General features: G+C 37.5%; 1 protein-coding gene across 1 annotated transcript in view; it reads left to right on the forward strand.

Moving 5' to 3' along the window:
* Positions 1-13,685, forward strand: part of LOC107585263 (fibroblast growth factor receptor 3-like) — a 34,238-nt gene that overhangs the window by 6,178 nt on the left and 14,375 nt on the right. The window contains exons 2-4 of the mRNA XM_016272210.1: positions 3,748-4,014; positions 6,452-6,517; positions 9,217-9,386. Of these exons, the coding sequence (XP_016127696.1) occupies positions 3,748-4,014; positions 6,452-6,517; positions 9,217-9,386 (503 nt within the window). The remainder of the gene's footprint in view (positions 1-3,747; positions 4,015-6,451; positions 6,518-9,216; positions 9,387-13,685) is intronic.

A 13,685-nucleotide genomic window follows, 5' to 3' on the forward strand; every position in this document is an offset into this window, starting at 1 on the left:
GGCACAATAGCTAGTCCATTAGCTCCTATTAGTCTGCACCTGCCTGCCACAGCAGGGCCAAAATAAGCAACCAGCAGCATTTCCTGTCTGAGCTCATAGCACCAGAGCCTGGCGCGCTGTGAAATCACTCGGGGAGCAGTCGAGTCTTACACGAAACGGTAGCTCAGGGCCTGTGGGACGGACTCTCAGGAGAAGTGATTATGTGTGTGTCTGTGAGAGAGAGAAAGGAAGAGCATGGGGTAAAGGAAGCTGATTTCGTGCGGTCTGCGTGTGTGTGTGTGTGTGTGTGTGTGTGTGTGTGTGTGTGTGTGTGTGTGTGTGTGTGTGTGTGTGTGTGTGTGTAAATAATTTTTTTTATTCAAAAATTGCAAAATGCTTACATATACACTACTGTCCAAAAGTGTGTGGGTTTGAAAGATATTAATATCTTTATTTAGCAAGGACACATTAAATTGATGAAAAGTCATGTATACTGTTACAAAAGATTTCTGTTTCAAATAAATACTGTTCTGTTGAACTTTCTGTTCATCAAAGAATCCTGAAAAATATTAAGCAACACAACGGTTTTCAACGTTGCTAATAATAAGAAATGTTTCTTAAGCAGCCAATTAGTATATTAGACTGTTTTTTTAAGGATCATGTGACACTGAAGACTGAAGTAATGATGCTGAAAATTTTAAAATGTATTAAAATAGAAGACAGTTATTTTTTATTGTAATAATATTTCACAATATTACTGTTTTTACTATTTTTGATCAAATAAATGCAGCCTTAGTGAGTGTAAGAGACTTCAAAAAAATTGAAAAATCATACCGACCCCAAACATTTGAACAGAAGTGTGTAAATAATTGTATTTTTTTCTTATATAACAAAGATTATATTGAAAGCTAACAGACATCTAAGATGCGTTTTCATTTAGTCAACCAAATGCACACACTTTATATTAAACACACATACACTACTTTTAAATTAGATGTAATAACTGCTGTTTTCTGATTAATGCTAAAATGCCCTTCTCACACAAACACAGAGTGTTAACCTGTTCGTTTCAGTCAAATATATTCCAGCAGCTGCTGTGTTGCCCATGGCAGCAGGTTTTAAATCACATCTCACATATTACCCTGCACAACTCTAGCAAAACACAAAAAAAATCTTTCATCTTTTCTGCATGATCAAAGGAAACTGTCCTCAATACATGCAAGTGTGTGTGTGCTGAATATAAAACAGTGCTTGAATCTACAGTGATTATGAAAATGCATGAAGCTGATTATAGAGTGAATGTATGATTACAGGCTTCGGAGGACGGTAGCGTTGTGGTCATGAAGGTCAGGACATTGGTTCACATCCGGGATGGTTGACCACTGCTGAAATCTAGTAATCTAGTTTTGCCTTTTGCCTTTAGCCAATCAGTGCTGTCATGACGTCATCCCGTTGCTCCAGAGTGATAAGTCACATGATATGTACGGCTCAAAACCAGCAGATATCCAGTCACATACTTCAGCCAAGCAACTGCCATTGAAATGAATGGAAATGCATAGCAGATAGCAGATACATACTCTGCATTATGAATTTCAGAGCATGGTGGCACATGAAATGAGGCTTGCGTAGCCAAACCGTGTCAACGGGGTTTGTGAGTCTTCATAAAAGTCTCACCTGATCTGTGGTCCTCAAGAGGTTTCTATATCAGCCTTGTAAAACCTCAGCGCTCACACTGGCTCTATTCTCCACACACCTCCTGGGACATATGGGAACACACAGCAGCCATTTATGATATTTATTTATAACCCCTTCCCCCATGCACATTAGTGTCTTTCACTGGCCCAGCATATGTTACACAAACGCACATAAACATCTCACACACTTCCTCTCTTTCACAGGATATAGAATAGACACGCGCACACACAGCGGCATTTATTCACTGAAGGAGCCGTCGTCTGATGTCAGCACTGTGGTGCCTCTGGATTTGAGTGGTATAGAGGGGGGAGAAAGAGGTACAGAAATGACTGAAAGATAAGATGAAAGGTAGAAAAAGGGGATGGAGAGACAGATGTGACGGCGTCAAGAGTGAAACACACAAGAACTGATATGAGAAGTGATCAAAGAGATATTAACACTTCACGGGGCCTTCAGACAGCCTCAGATGGAGTTATGTTTTTGGACTTTGCACTTAACAGAGCGTGTGTATGCGTTCACATGTAGTGTGCGATCTATAATTCATACACCCGATTCTGTATTCCACTCAAGCTTAGTCTTGTCTGCAAGTCGTTTGCCAGCACACTCCTGACCTTATACACACACACACACACTAGCACAACACCTTTCGAATATATTAATCCTTTGTAAGTCTGTCACCGCTCTACCCGGAGATGAATGTCACTTTGAAAAGAGAGAATGAAAGAGTGATAGAGATGCTACAGAAAGACAACCAGGTTTTATGGAGGTGATGGAAAAAAAAGAGAGGGAAAATGAAGGAAAGTCTGTTGGAATATTTATTCCAGCATGTTGCATTTCTGTCTCAGTGGGGTCTCCATGCCGCTCACCGGAGAGGTTAATAAACATATTTGTTTATTTTCTCCTGGTGTGCGTTTCTATGATTTTTAGATCCGTCTCTGAGTAAAAATGTAAGTGATTTATTATTATTATTATTATTATTCATGTCTGTCAGACTCTACTAGATGCAAATGACAATAGTAACTATGTTAATTCAGGGTTCCATTGCCGTGCTGATAGATTATGGCACTAGCAACGCTGAGGTCATGGGTTTGACTCCCAGGGAATTTACAGAAACATAATTTGTGCATTTACCCAAATACAGATGCAAATGCTTGACCAATACAGTAGCACTTTAGATAAGGGATCACATATTCACTATTAACTAAGAGTTTTCCCTCAATGAACTCCCAATTAGCTGCTTATTGATTGTAAAAAGATGTTATAGTAGATTTAGGTATTAGGTAGAGTTAAGAAATCTAGAATATGGTCATACAGAATAAGGGATTAATATGTTCTTTATTAGTACTTATTAACAGAAAATATGCTAGTAATATGCATGCTAATAAGCAACTAGTTAATTGTGAATAGTGTTCACTAATGTTCACTATTGAACATACTTCAAGTTGACATGAAATGGAAATTCACCCTATTTTCTAAATTAATCTTATTGATTTTATTGTGAACAATTCGTCAATTCATATGTTTCGTTTTTAACATTTAGTTTGACCCTTTTTAATCAAAATGTTGATCTTCAGATGAAACGACAGACTTCTCTCTGGTGACGTATGCTGGACTTCTCTGATCACTTTTTTTCCTTTTTTGATAATCCGTTTCACTCTGATGTCACAATACTGAAGAAAACATGAACTTCCATCTTATCGCAACTTTAACATGCATTCTTAATGCAAACAAATCTCAAGAGTGCATATGAGTTACCATCAAACACCTGTAAATTGAATTAGCTATACCTGAAATGTAAAGTTGCTAAAATTGGCTTCAAACTGTTGCAATGCCCTGACAGTAGTAAAATGAAAACATAAAACTTTTCTTCCATTCTGAATTGTGCTCGGACAAATTTTGGAATGCAGTGACACAACACATTTAACATAGCCTGACTATATAGCTCAATAAGTACCTTCAAGTCACTTTGGATGAAATATCTGCATAAATCTAATTTCATTATCAATACTTTCATTCACTGCAGATTGAATTTACTCCATTAATACATCTCTCTCTCTGTTTTCTCTCTGTTAGATTGGGTGTCGAGTGAGGTGGAAGTGTTTCTGGAGGACTACGTGGCAGGAGTCGGGGACACCGTGGATCTGTCTTGCACACCGCGCGACTTCCTGGTCCCCATCGTGTGGCAGAAAGATGGCGATGCCGTGTCTCCTAGCAACCGTACACGGGTGGGGCAAAAAGTGCTCCATATCATCAACGTCTCCTATGAAGACTCGGGGGTGTATTCCTGTAGACACACCCACAGCAGCACGCTGCTAAGCAACTATACCGTCAGAGTCACTGGTCAGTCTCTCCGAATAATATTTAAGTAGTGTTGTCATTATTTTAGTACAGCAGACTGGGGTGCACAAGCTCAGGCATGCAAATCATTTAATTGGAAACTCACCAGTCAGACTCATCCCAACAGGCAAACAGGTCTTGAGACATACTCCCAGCACACACCTACAGGATGACTTGACGTTTATCATACAATCATAATAACACACACTCAAAGGCAGAATGTTAAATAGTCTACATGTTGTTTAATATTCCACATGGACTGAACAGGATTGTTTTAGACTGTGACAAGGGCTTTATCTGAATAAAAATGAGGGAATTACATAGGGCCTCCTTGGGAAGGTATAGTGGAAAATGGCATATTTCAGTCCCTACAGATTAAAATCATTGTGAAATATTCTTAAATAGACACTAGAGTTGTTGTTTGTCTGTGCGTCACATGTGGCCCATTGAGCCGGCCAGTCAGGTATTGTTATCTTTTACTATACAAACAAGTGTCACTGACTATGTTTAGAATGGAATCTGAACACTGCTTACTATGTAGTATACACTATAATGTCTATTTTATTATCATTTAAAAATAATGATACAGTATGCATTATACAATGCTACACATTTCAAATGGCAGCATGCTACATTACTGACACATGATCTGAATTCAGCGAGTGCTGTTTGCTTATAGGTCTAATGATAGAACTAAAAAAAAATTATTAACATTTTATAATAGGAACATTTGTTTATTCAAATTAAATTAACAATTAAAAAAATAAAAAAGTTAATATTTTAAATAATGTACAAATATTTGAATATTTGAAAACTGCCTTTGATATTACATTGAGTTCAGTTTGGCTAATGTAATGTCGATGCATACTGAAAATTTGCCTGATTTGCACAGTATACATATTAAATACTAGTAAGAGAAGAATGATATTATGCCATTCTGAACAAAAAATATCATTAAACTCTTAAGACAAACAGACATTACATAATAGAACGATTTGTTTTTGTGTGTGTGTGTGTGTGTGTGTGTGTGTGTGTGTGTGTGTGTGTTTAAACGGTAGTGTGGAGTGATCTTTGGTTCTGTAAACACGTGGACACAAGCTGAGCTGCTCATTGACAACTAATAAGAATGTAATTATATGGAATCACCTCATCATTTAAAGCAGATGGAAAAAGTAAGTGCATGGGGAGAGTTTTTTTTTTTTTACCGACATGTGTTTGGCGTTAGGCCAGGGCAAATCGGCTCTCCTTCTCGCCAGCGTCTGGAGAAAGACAGAAAAAAAAGTGAAACGGGCACAGAACCTGCACCAATTATCGCATGCCGATAAAGAGTCCACAAGACAGCAATATCCTGTTCTGCACACTTTTACACAAGACATAGCTACCAGACACATTGAGAGACAACAATACACAACAGAGCTTTACCAAGATAGTTCATACAAAAAAAACATCATTAATCACCCATATTCATTCCAAACCTGAGTTTCTTTTGTCTGTGGAACATAAAAGAAGATGTTTCACAGAATGTTCAAGCTGCTGTTTTTCCATATAATGAAAGTGAATAGGTACTAGCTTGTGTGCTATGTTCCGAGTCTTCTAAAGCTTCGTGTTAGGAGCATACAGAAAATGAAAATGTTCTTTGCTTTTCATGGTCTTGCGTATTTTCTGATAATGTACCGCTAAATGCTCCACAATAGGTTTGACATCAATGACATCATTTGTTTGCATGGGTTTTGTCATTGACGTCTTTACAGTTTTTAACTTTTGGGTGTACTAATCCTGTAACACCACAGAACAACAACAAACCATTAGAACTTAAAACATTTTACAAGACAAACCTTCAGTAGCCGCTGAAGACTGTTAAGCCACAAAACATGAAAATATAGCATAAATCTGATGGTTTGGTGCAGCTAACACTGTGAAAGCCCCACACAGAAAGCTTCAGTGTCCCAGTAACAGCATATCTTTAGCACTAAATAGGCCTAGTGTTGGATTTCATGCTCCGCTGGTATTTTAGGAGTGTGTGCTGTACAGTTTTACCTGTGTAAATCTTCACAGAGGAGGAGCTGAAGACAGAATAATCTCTTTTTTAGGGTCATAGCGTTTTTTTCTCACTCTGAATGAGTTCATTTAGAAGCAGGATACAAGAATGTGTGTTTGTGCGTGTGTATTTCAGGACATGTGTGTAAAAATACAGCTGTTGTCAGAAAACTCTGAGATATTTTACTCACTGAATCTCTGCTAACATCTGCCATCCATTAACCGCTGTGTATGTGAGTGTTTGAGGGTGTGTGTGTGTGTGCAGTAATTGGTTTTGATTTGTTATCAGTTTATTTTCCTCATTCTGGAGATCATATGAATTGGTTCATTGTTCATACAGAAAGGCCACTGTGCTGTGTAGTAATAAGATCGTTCTCTCTGTATGTCTTTCTTTCTCTTTTAGACTCGCTGTCCTCTGGTGATGATGAAGACTATGATGAAGATGAGGACGATGCAGGTAATGGAAATGGTGTGTTTCACCCTCTTATTTCTCATTTCTCTTTTTTTTTGATTGAGATTTCATGAGGTCTCTCTGTTGTGTAATAAATGCATGAGATTGCTGTCTTTTCTAGCTGGGGTTCGGTTGCATCTCATTTCATCAGCTGCTTTTTCCCCCCACTTGATACTAAAACACAAATTCTCACAAGAAATCAAAAGAGAGGAAGGGAAAAGAAGAGAAACAGCTCTAACAGCGTCAACTGAAATGTAACTAAAAATTGTAGAAAATGCCACAATATCTTTGACTATGTGTATAACAAGTAAAGAAAGAAACAAGAGGAAGATTTAATTTCTCAATGTTTTAGTGTTGGTAAGTTCTCATTTCAGTGACCTGATTTATTTTTTTAAATATATTTTAGACACATTTTGATAAATGTCATTTTGATAAATGTGCAGGCAAATATGTGTCAGTATAGCGAGATAATCAGAATCACTGGTTCTGTCCATATTTAAATTTTTTTTAAATAAAATAGAGAGAAATGAGAACATGTTTATATACAGTTTGTGAATAGAGTAAAAAAATATATATATATATTAATATGGATAGCACAGCCCAGATCTTTGAATTAGATGAGAAACGTTAAATAATGAAATAATGGGGGAAAAAAATAAAAATAAAAGAAATAATAAAATAATGAAAATCTGAAAAAACTGAGAACAGCTTGAAACATTAAGATCTCTTCAGTTACTGTTAACTAAAACTATTAAAAATAATAACTGAAATCAAGCTAAAATGAAATAAAATATCAATATTAGATGAAAAACTAAAACAAAAATTAGAAATTTTGCCATGGAAACTTAAGTTTTAAAACTAAAACTGAAATAAAAATAAAATTTAAATAGATTTTAAAAATAGATTTTTAACTACATTTTAAATTAAAATTAAAGCGAAAAATGATTTTAAAAAATCTAATTGAAAATATAAGTAAATATTATTATAGTACATAAATAATACTAAAATAATACTGAATCTCTTTTGAAACTCTACATGAGACACATAAAAGATTAGTGGCATCTTATTCTGAGGGAGAACAATCTGAGATTCAGGAGACTTTTTCCATTTTATCTGTGTGTGAAATGTGATTTTTCACAAAGAAAGAAAGAGAGAGGGAAGGAAGGAAAGGGAAAGCTGCTGTGGTGGGATCAGGGTTGGGGGAGGGTCTCAGGGTTGAGGGGAGGGCATGAAACGAGGGATTAAGCAAAAACCCAAACCCCTTTAGAGTTTAATGACCAGTAATCCAGCTCTAATTAAGAAAGAGCGAATGAGGGAGAGAGAGAGAGAGAGAGAGAGAGAGATCAGCACACTGGAGCTGAGAGCTGTGAGGTCTGGGCTCTCTGGAATATTTGAGAAGAGCTGAGGTCGTGTGACATCTGATTACATCATTCTGTAATATCTTAATGATGCAGTGCTGGTTACTGCTCTCAGTTTGGCTGACTGAAGCAAGCAGTGCGTAATATCAGCTGTGTAGAGTTGCGCTATACTTTGATGGCTTTTTTGGCTGTAGAATAGAAGTAAATGGAAAAAAAAGTTGGGTCACTGTAGAGTCGCGGTTCCCACTTCAAAGCTCAAATTGTCTGTGCTGAACTCTAAAATAGCAAACCACACAAACACACATATAGGAGCCAGGTCCACTGTTGGATACAGACCCATGTTGTGGTCCTGACGGATCACTGACCATCTGAGAATGCAGTGAAAATTGGAAGAGTGTGTGTGTGTGTGTGTGTGTGTGTGTGTGTACAGCCTTTAGTGTGTCGGTTATGCCAAAGGAATGCCAGCCTGCCAATCACCCTTTACATTCACAATCTGATAGCATGATCAAATAACGCAAGAGAGAATTATATTCAGTCTAGTTAATGGGGTTTATTGTGTGTGCATGTGTGTGCGCGCATTCACAGATGTGTGCTTGTGAGCTTGCATGTATGTCTGGAGCAAAATGTGGCGTCTGTGGGTTTAATCGCCAAGTTTGCGGGTTGATCTGATCTGGAGTTAACTGTTTGAGGAGGGATGAAAGTATGTTTACTCAGTCTCTTAAAGACACATACACACACACAAAGTTCAAGACTTGTCTGAAAATAAAAATAATGACTATTAATTTAGCTAAAGGATGTTACTGTAAGTGTTCATGCTCTGATATTTGGCATTAGTTTCTAGGAAGCATAAGCACAAACCTGACCACATGACAGTCAACATTATAAACTGAATTTATGGGAAGATTAAATGAAGGAAAATGGCTCTGTTATTATAATAGGTTATTATTAGGAATCCACATTGTGTGTTCATGGCTCTGTGAAGGAGTTAGCACTGGGAATTTTTGAGAGTTCTGTCTACAAGAGCATAAACGCGCCTCACATTCACATAAGAGTGTATGTAAGCGTGTTTGCTTTTCCAAACAAATTTTAATTCAGTCTGGGAATTAGGCAGCCAGTCTGACGCTGCCACAGAGCGAGCAAGAAAAATCTTTCCATAAACATTCACCCACACGAAGACTCCCGGAGAGGGAACACCCTACCCCCTAAAAAATAATGCTGCATGTCAACATACACTTATATTTGGTCCATTTGTGCCCATGGATTCATGTATTGAACACTGACATATTTTTGTAAACTTTCAAAATGTCATGTTTAGTTGCTATTTTCAGCAGCATCTGATTTCATTCTCATTTCTAACAGAAGCTCCATACTGGACCCGTTCTGACCGGATGGAGAAGAAACTATTGGCTGTTCCCGCCGCTAATACAGTGAAGTTCCGCTGTCCTGCCGCCGGCAACCCCACTCCCACCATCCACTGGCTGAAAAATGGGAAGGAATTCAAGGGAGAGCAGAGAATGGGCGGGATTAAAGTAAGACAATATGAATATCGATTAAGAACATGTGCATGTGCATGTGCAAAAATGTGATTGTGTGTTTAGGATTACAGATAATAAGAATTGGCAATTAGTAATAATTTACACAGATCCACAACATCTGCTCCTTCAAGAGCTCTCTCTCTCTCGCTCTGGATTTTATTTGCTTGTCGTCTCTAGAGGATATGTCCAACTGTTGCTGCTCCTCTGAAAGAACAGAAGAACACAAAGTTCTGTGTGGTCTTGTTATTTGTGTGTTGATGCGTTTGTGTGCAGGTGTTGATTGTGACATGTTTTTGAGGCCATCCACAGATTCTTTAGATTATTTTTATTTATTATTACCATTTTTTAAATCTCTCAGGGCTGTTGCTCCTTAATGCTCAATGATTTAACCCCCACAATTTAAAGGATAGTTCACCCAAAAATTAAATTGTTGTCATCATTTACCATCCTTCCAAACCTGTATGACTTTTTTTCTTCTGAGAAACAAAACAGAAGATATTTTGAAAAATGTCTCAGTTTTTTTGTGTGTGTGTGCATACAATGGAAGTCAATGGTCACCAAAGCTTTTTGGTTCTATTATGTTTCAGAGAAGAAAGTAAGATTTGGAGCTAAATGAGCGTGAGTTCATGATTTGGATTTTTCGGTCAATTATCCCTTTAAATACTACAGCATTATTAAAAACAATTTTCCTGAAGAGGCACACATTTTCCCCACAGGAAAGAAAAATCATGAATTACATCTCTTTAATATCTCAATGGTCTCTTCTATATAGCCTTGAGATGAAATTGACAACAAATTGAGACTTTCACTAAAGACGTTTACAGAATTTTCTCCTTTTAGAAATCCCCTCTTCAGATGAGATCTCAAACTGTGCTCAGATTTGCAAAGATATGAAAGTCTAAAATCAAAAGATCTCTATATGATCAGTATTTCTCATGTAGTTCTTCCAAGACCAAATGACCTAAGCTTTGCTATCCACATTAATTTTATAGCTCTGTACTCCCACTGTATGTCAACAATTTGTTTCTAAATTAAACCGAATTTTAGGAGAAACACCTAAAACAAAAGCAACACTTAAAACACAACTGGGATCTTCTGAGTGACTTCTTTTGGCACACAAACATTCGCACATTCAGATTCTTTAACACGGTCTTACATTGCATTGTCCTATATGCATAGAAAATAACCAGTGTCCCCTAAGAGAGACATTTAGAAACAAAACATTGAACTCTCAACCTTTCCATGGCCATAGTGTGACCAGCCCACCCTTACAAACACACACACGTATACACACACCAGGAGTCCGCACTGACCCAGGGTCATCCTTTATACCAGACCTGCCCTCCGCATCAGCACAGTCACTGTTGGCCTAGAGATCTCTGACAGCATCATAATAGCTTTATTTAATACATACATACACAGGAGCTTGACAGCTCACCCTAAATGTCTTCTGTCTCTATTAAGACCAAGGCTAAAAGTCACGGCGTGCATAAGGATGTGTGACCCCATTGTGTGTGTGGATATGACAGGCCTGATGGCTTGATAACGCACTCAACAATGTGTTAATATGCAGAGCACCATGCGAAATTAAACATGAGGAGTTCCCTGAGAGATCAGCGTATTCCATCTTAAAGCTCCTTTTTGCATTGCAAGGGGAACAATAATGCTGTGATTATGTTTCTATTGGCACTGGAGCTGGTTGTAAGTTCGACTAACTCTCTTGCTGACGGTCAGGGTGCATTAATTGCTAACTAAATGCGGTAAGATTGCCGAATAAGTTTTAAATGCAAGAAAATGAGTCACATGCCGTACTCTCATTGTTTGAAACGATCCATGGATTTGTTTAGACAGTTGACTTTCCCACAGCTTTCTCTTCAAACGGCCACACACACATTAACACAAACACACACATACAAACAGACACAACTCCTTAGACACTTTCTGTGCCTGACTGGCAGGGTTCTAAGGTCAAAGGTCAACTCTCTATTGAGTCATCAGAAGGGGGAGGTTCCGAGAGGGTGTTGTCGTGGCGATTTAGAAACCTTGATTGGCAGGGGGAGGCGTGGCTTTTGTCATGCTCACATTTGGCAGCCGGAGTCGCATTGTTAGAATGCTAATCTGTGGCACTGTGGGTTAGTGTTTTGTGCGTTTGAGTGTGTGTATGCGAGCAGCTCGCAACATATTTAACAGCTCAATTGACGAGCAAGCTAAGGAAAGACTGTTACGTCCTCCGAGAGATGACTCAATTTCAGTCGCAGTGCTCTGTGAGACCACCGGCGCTAAATTCTACAAGCTTGGAGCATCAGTGAATCTCTAATCCACCGACAAATGTGTCTTTTGTCTGAAGGCCACAACAGTGTATGTCTGTGGTATATTAACTGTTTAGGTGCAATTTGTTATTCATTTATGTTTAAAGAATATGTTTAAAGGTCAAGTGTTTAATGTTCATGTTTCTCATGTAGCCTGATTTTTTGCTGTTTAACATAAGGCTAGTCCACTTTGCAGCGTCTTTCCAATAAAGGTTCCGGTCACAACAGAGAAATCTGTTGGCAAAAAAGGTCCATTGTCCATTGTCAATAGTCAAAAGTAGCAATGTATGAAGCACAGTCTACACAGAAGTTACTTTTAAACTAAGCAGCTTTCTGTTGGTCAACACTGCAAATTTGCGTAACCATCTTGGATCCAATGTGAAATCTTCTTAGGGAAATCTTTCACCCTCATGCAAAATTCCCAGTCAAGTGGATTCCTATTGAAATGACTGGATTTCTATCTGACTGACATAACAAAAAATGACCAGTTGTTGTTTAGGTTGAGTTTATATGACATAGTTGATACCACAATAATAGACTGGTGTGGAAAAAGTAATAAATACAGATTATTTCACAAATAAAACTCACATACATATATATATAAAACAAAAAAACACAATTCTACTCTGTAAGTCTAGAAAACTTACTTAAATGGCACAAACAAAACTCACAAATAACATTTTTTTGTGAAACCTGTTTGATAAAACTTTTTTGGACATTCAGTTTTCTGCCACTAGTGACCACTAAGTACACTTCAACTTCAACTTTAAGTGGTAATAGTTCTCTTTATCAATATGAACTGACTGATATAGCCATGTAGTTCATTCGACTTTCATATTAGGGTGTGTATGATTATGGACTGTCTGTACAATATCGATTACTTATTTTAATGGTGAAACAGAGTGTTATCAGTGAGACTTCTGTACTACTTTTCATTGAGAGAGAGAAAAAGAAACAGTTTTGTCGTATTAATGACTTGCCCTGGGGTCAGTTGTTTTTGCTTCCTGTCTCTGTGGGTCAAATTAAACAGCACCGCTCTCGGAACTAGTTCACACCATTTTGACACAACCATAAATCCTGAACATACACGTACAAACACACACATACTCAAGAGAGACCTGAGCTTCTTAGCACCTCCTGAGTCCATAAACTCCCAATATTCTCTGCACTTCACAATTCAGTTGAACAGAATGAATATCCACCGCACTGGTCTTAACTCCTAACCCCAGTCTGACATCAGAGTTAAAGAGGCTTAATATGTTAACAGTGTAATGAATTTGAGAGGCGCTTTTCAACTGATTATCAGACCTCTGCTTGGGTCTTTCTTGTGCAGTTTTTTTCTCTGAATCTGCGGGGTCCAGCATGGCATCGCAACACTTTTCAGCTCTTATCTTTTGATGAAGAATGGAATAAATGTACTAACTCTCTCCTCCCATTCACTCTGGATAAAGTGCTTTGGTTGATTGAGGAACAGCTGAGAATTCTTCACAGCATTTCTTTTCAGCAGACACATTGAGATAAATGTTGTATACACACATACACACCCACACCCACACACACACACACACACACACACACACACACACAAAATATCAGTGTCAAGTAAGTGTTAAATTAACTCTCGCTCCCTCATAGTCTTACTGCACATGGGTAGTTGACATTAAATGCTTTTGGGAAGATAAAGCGAATCTAGGATTTCACTGAAAGGGGGGATGAGCACAAGTTGATGCAGCTCAGAGGAAAATTTATTTCCTTTAGTCTAAAGTTGCCCAACAGTCAATATATATATATTTATATTCATATCATATCATATCATATAAAAACCCTTCAAAATAATGTTTAGCAATAGTTGCTAAATAGTTTTAAATACTTTTTTAAACTATTCTGAACGTCATTTGGCTATTTTTTATATTATATTATTTATATATATATATATATATATATATATATATATATATATATATATATATTTTATATTTTTTTT

This window comes from Sinocyclocheilus grahami, unplaced genomic scaffold, assembly GCF_001515645.1.
Source record: "Sinocyclocheilus grahami isolate Dianchi unplaced genomic scaffold, SAMN03320097.WGS_v1.1 scaffold68.1, whole genome shotgun sequence".
NCBI classification, from domain to species: domain Eukaryota; kingdom Metazoa; phylum Chordata; class Actinopteri; order Cypriniformes; family Cyprinidae; genus Sinocyclocheilus; species Sinocyclocheilus grahami.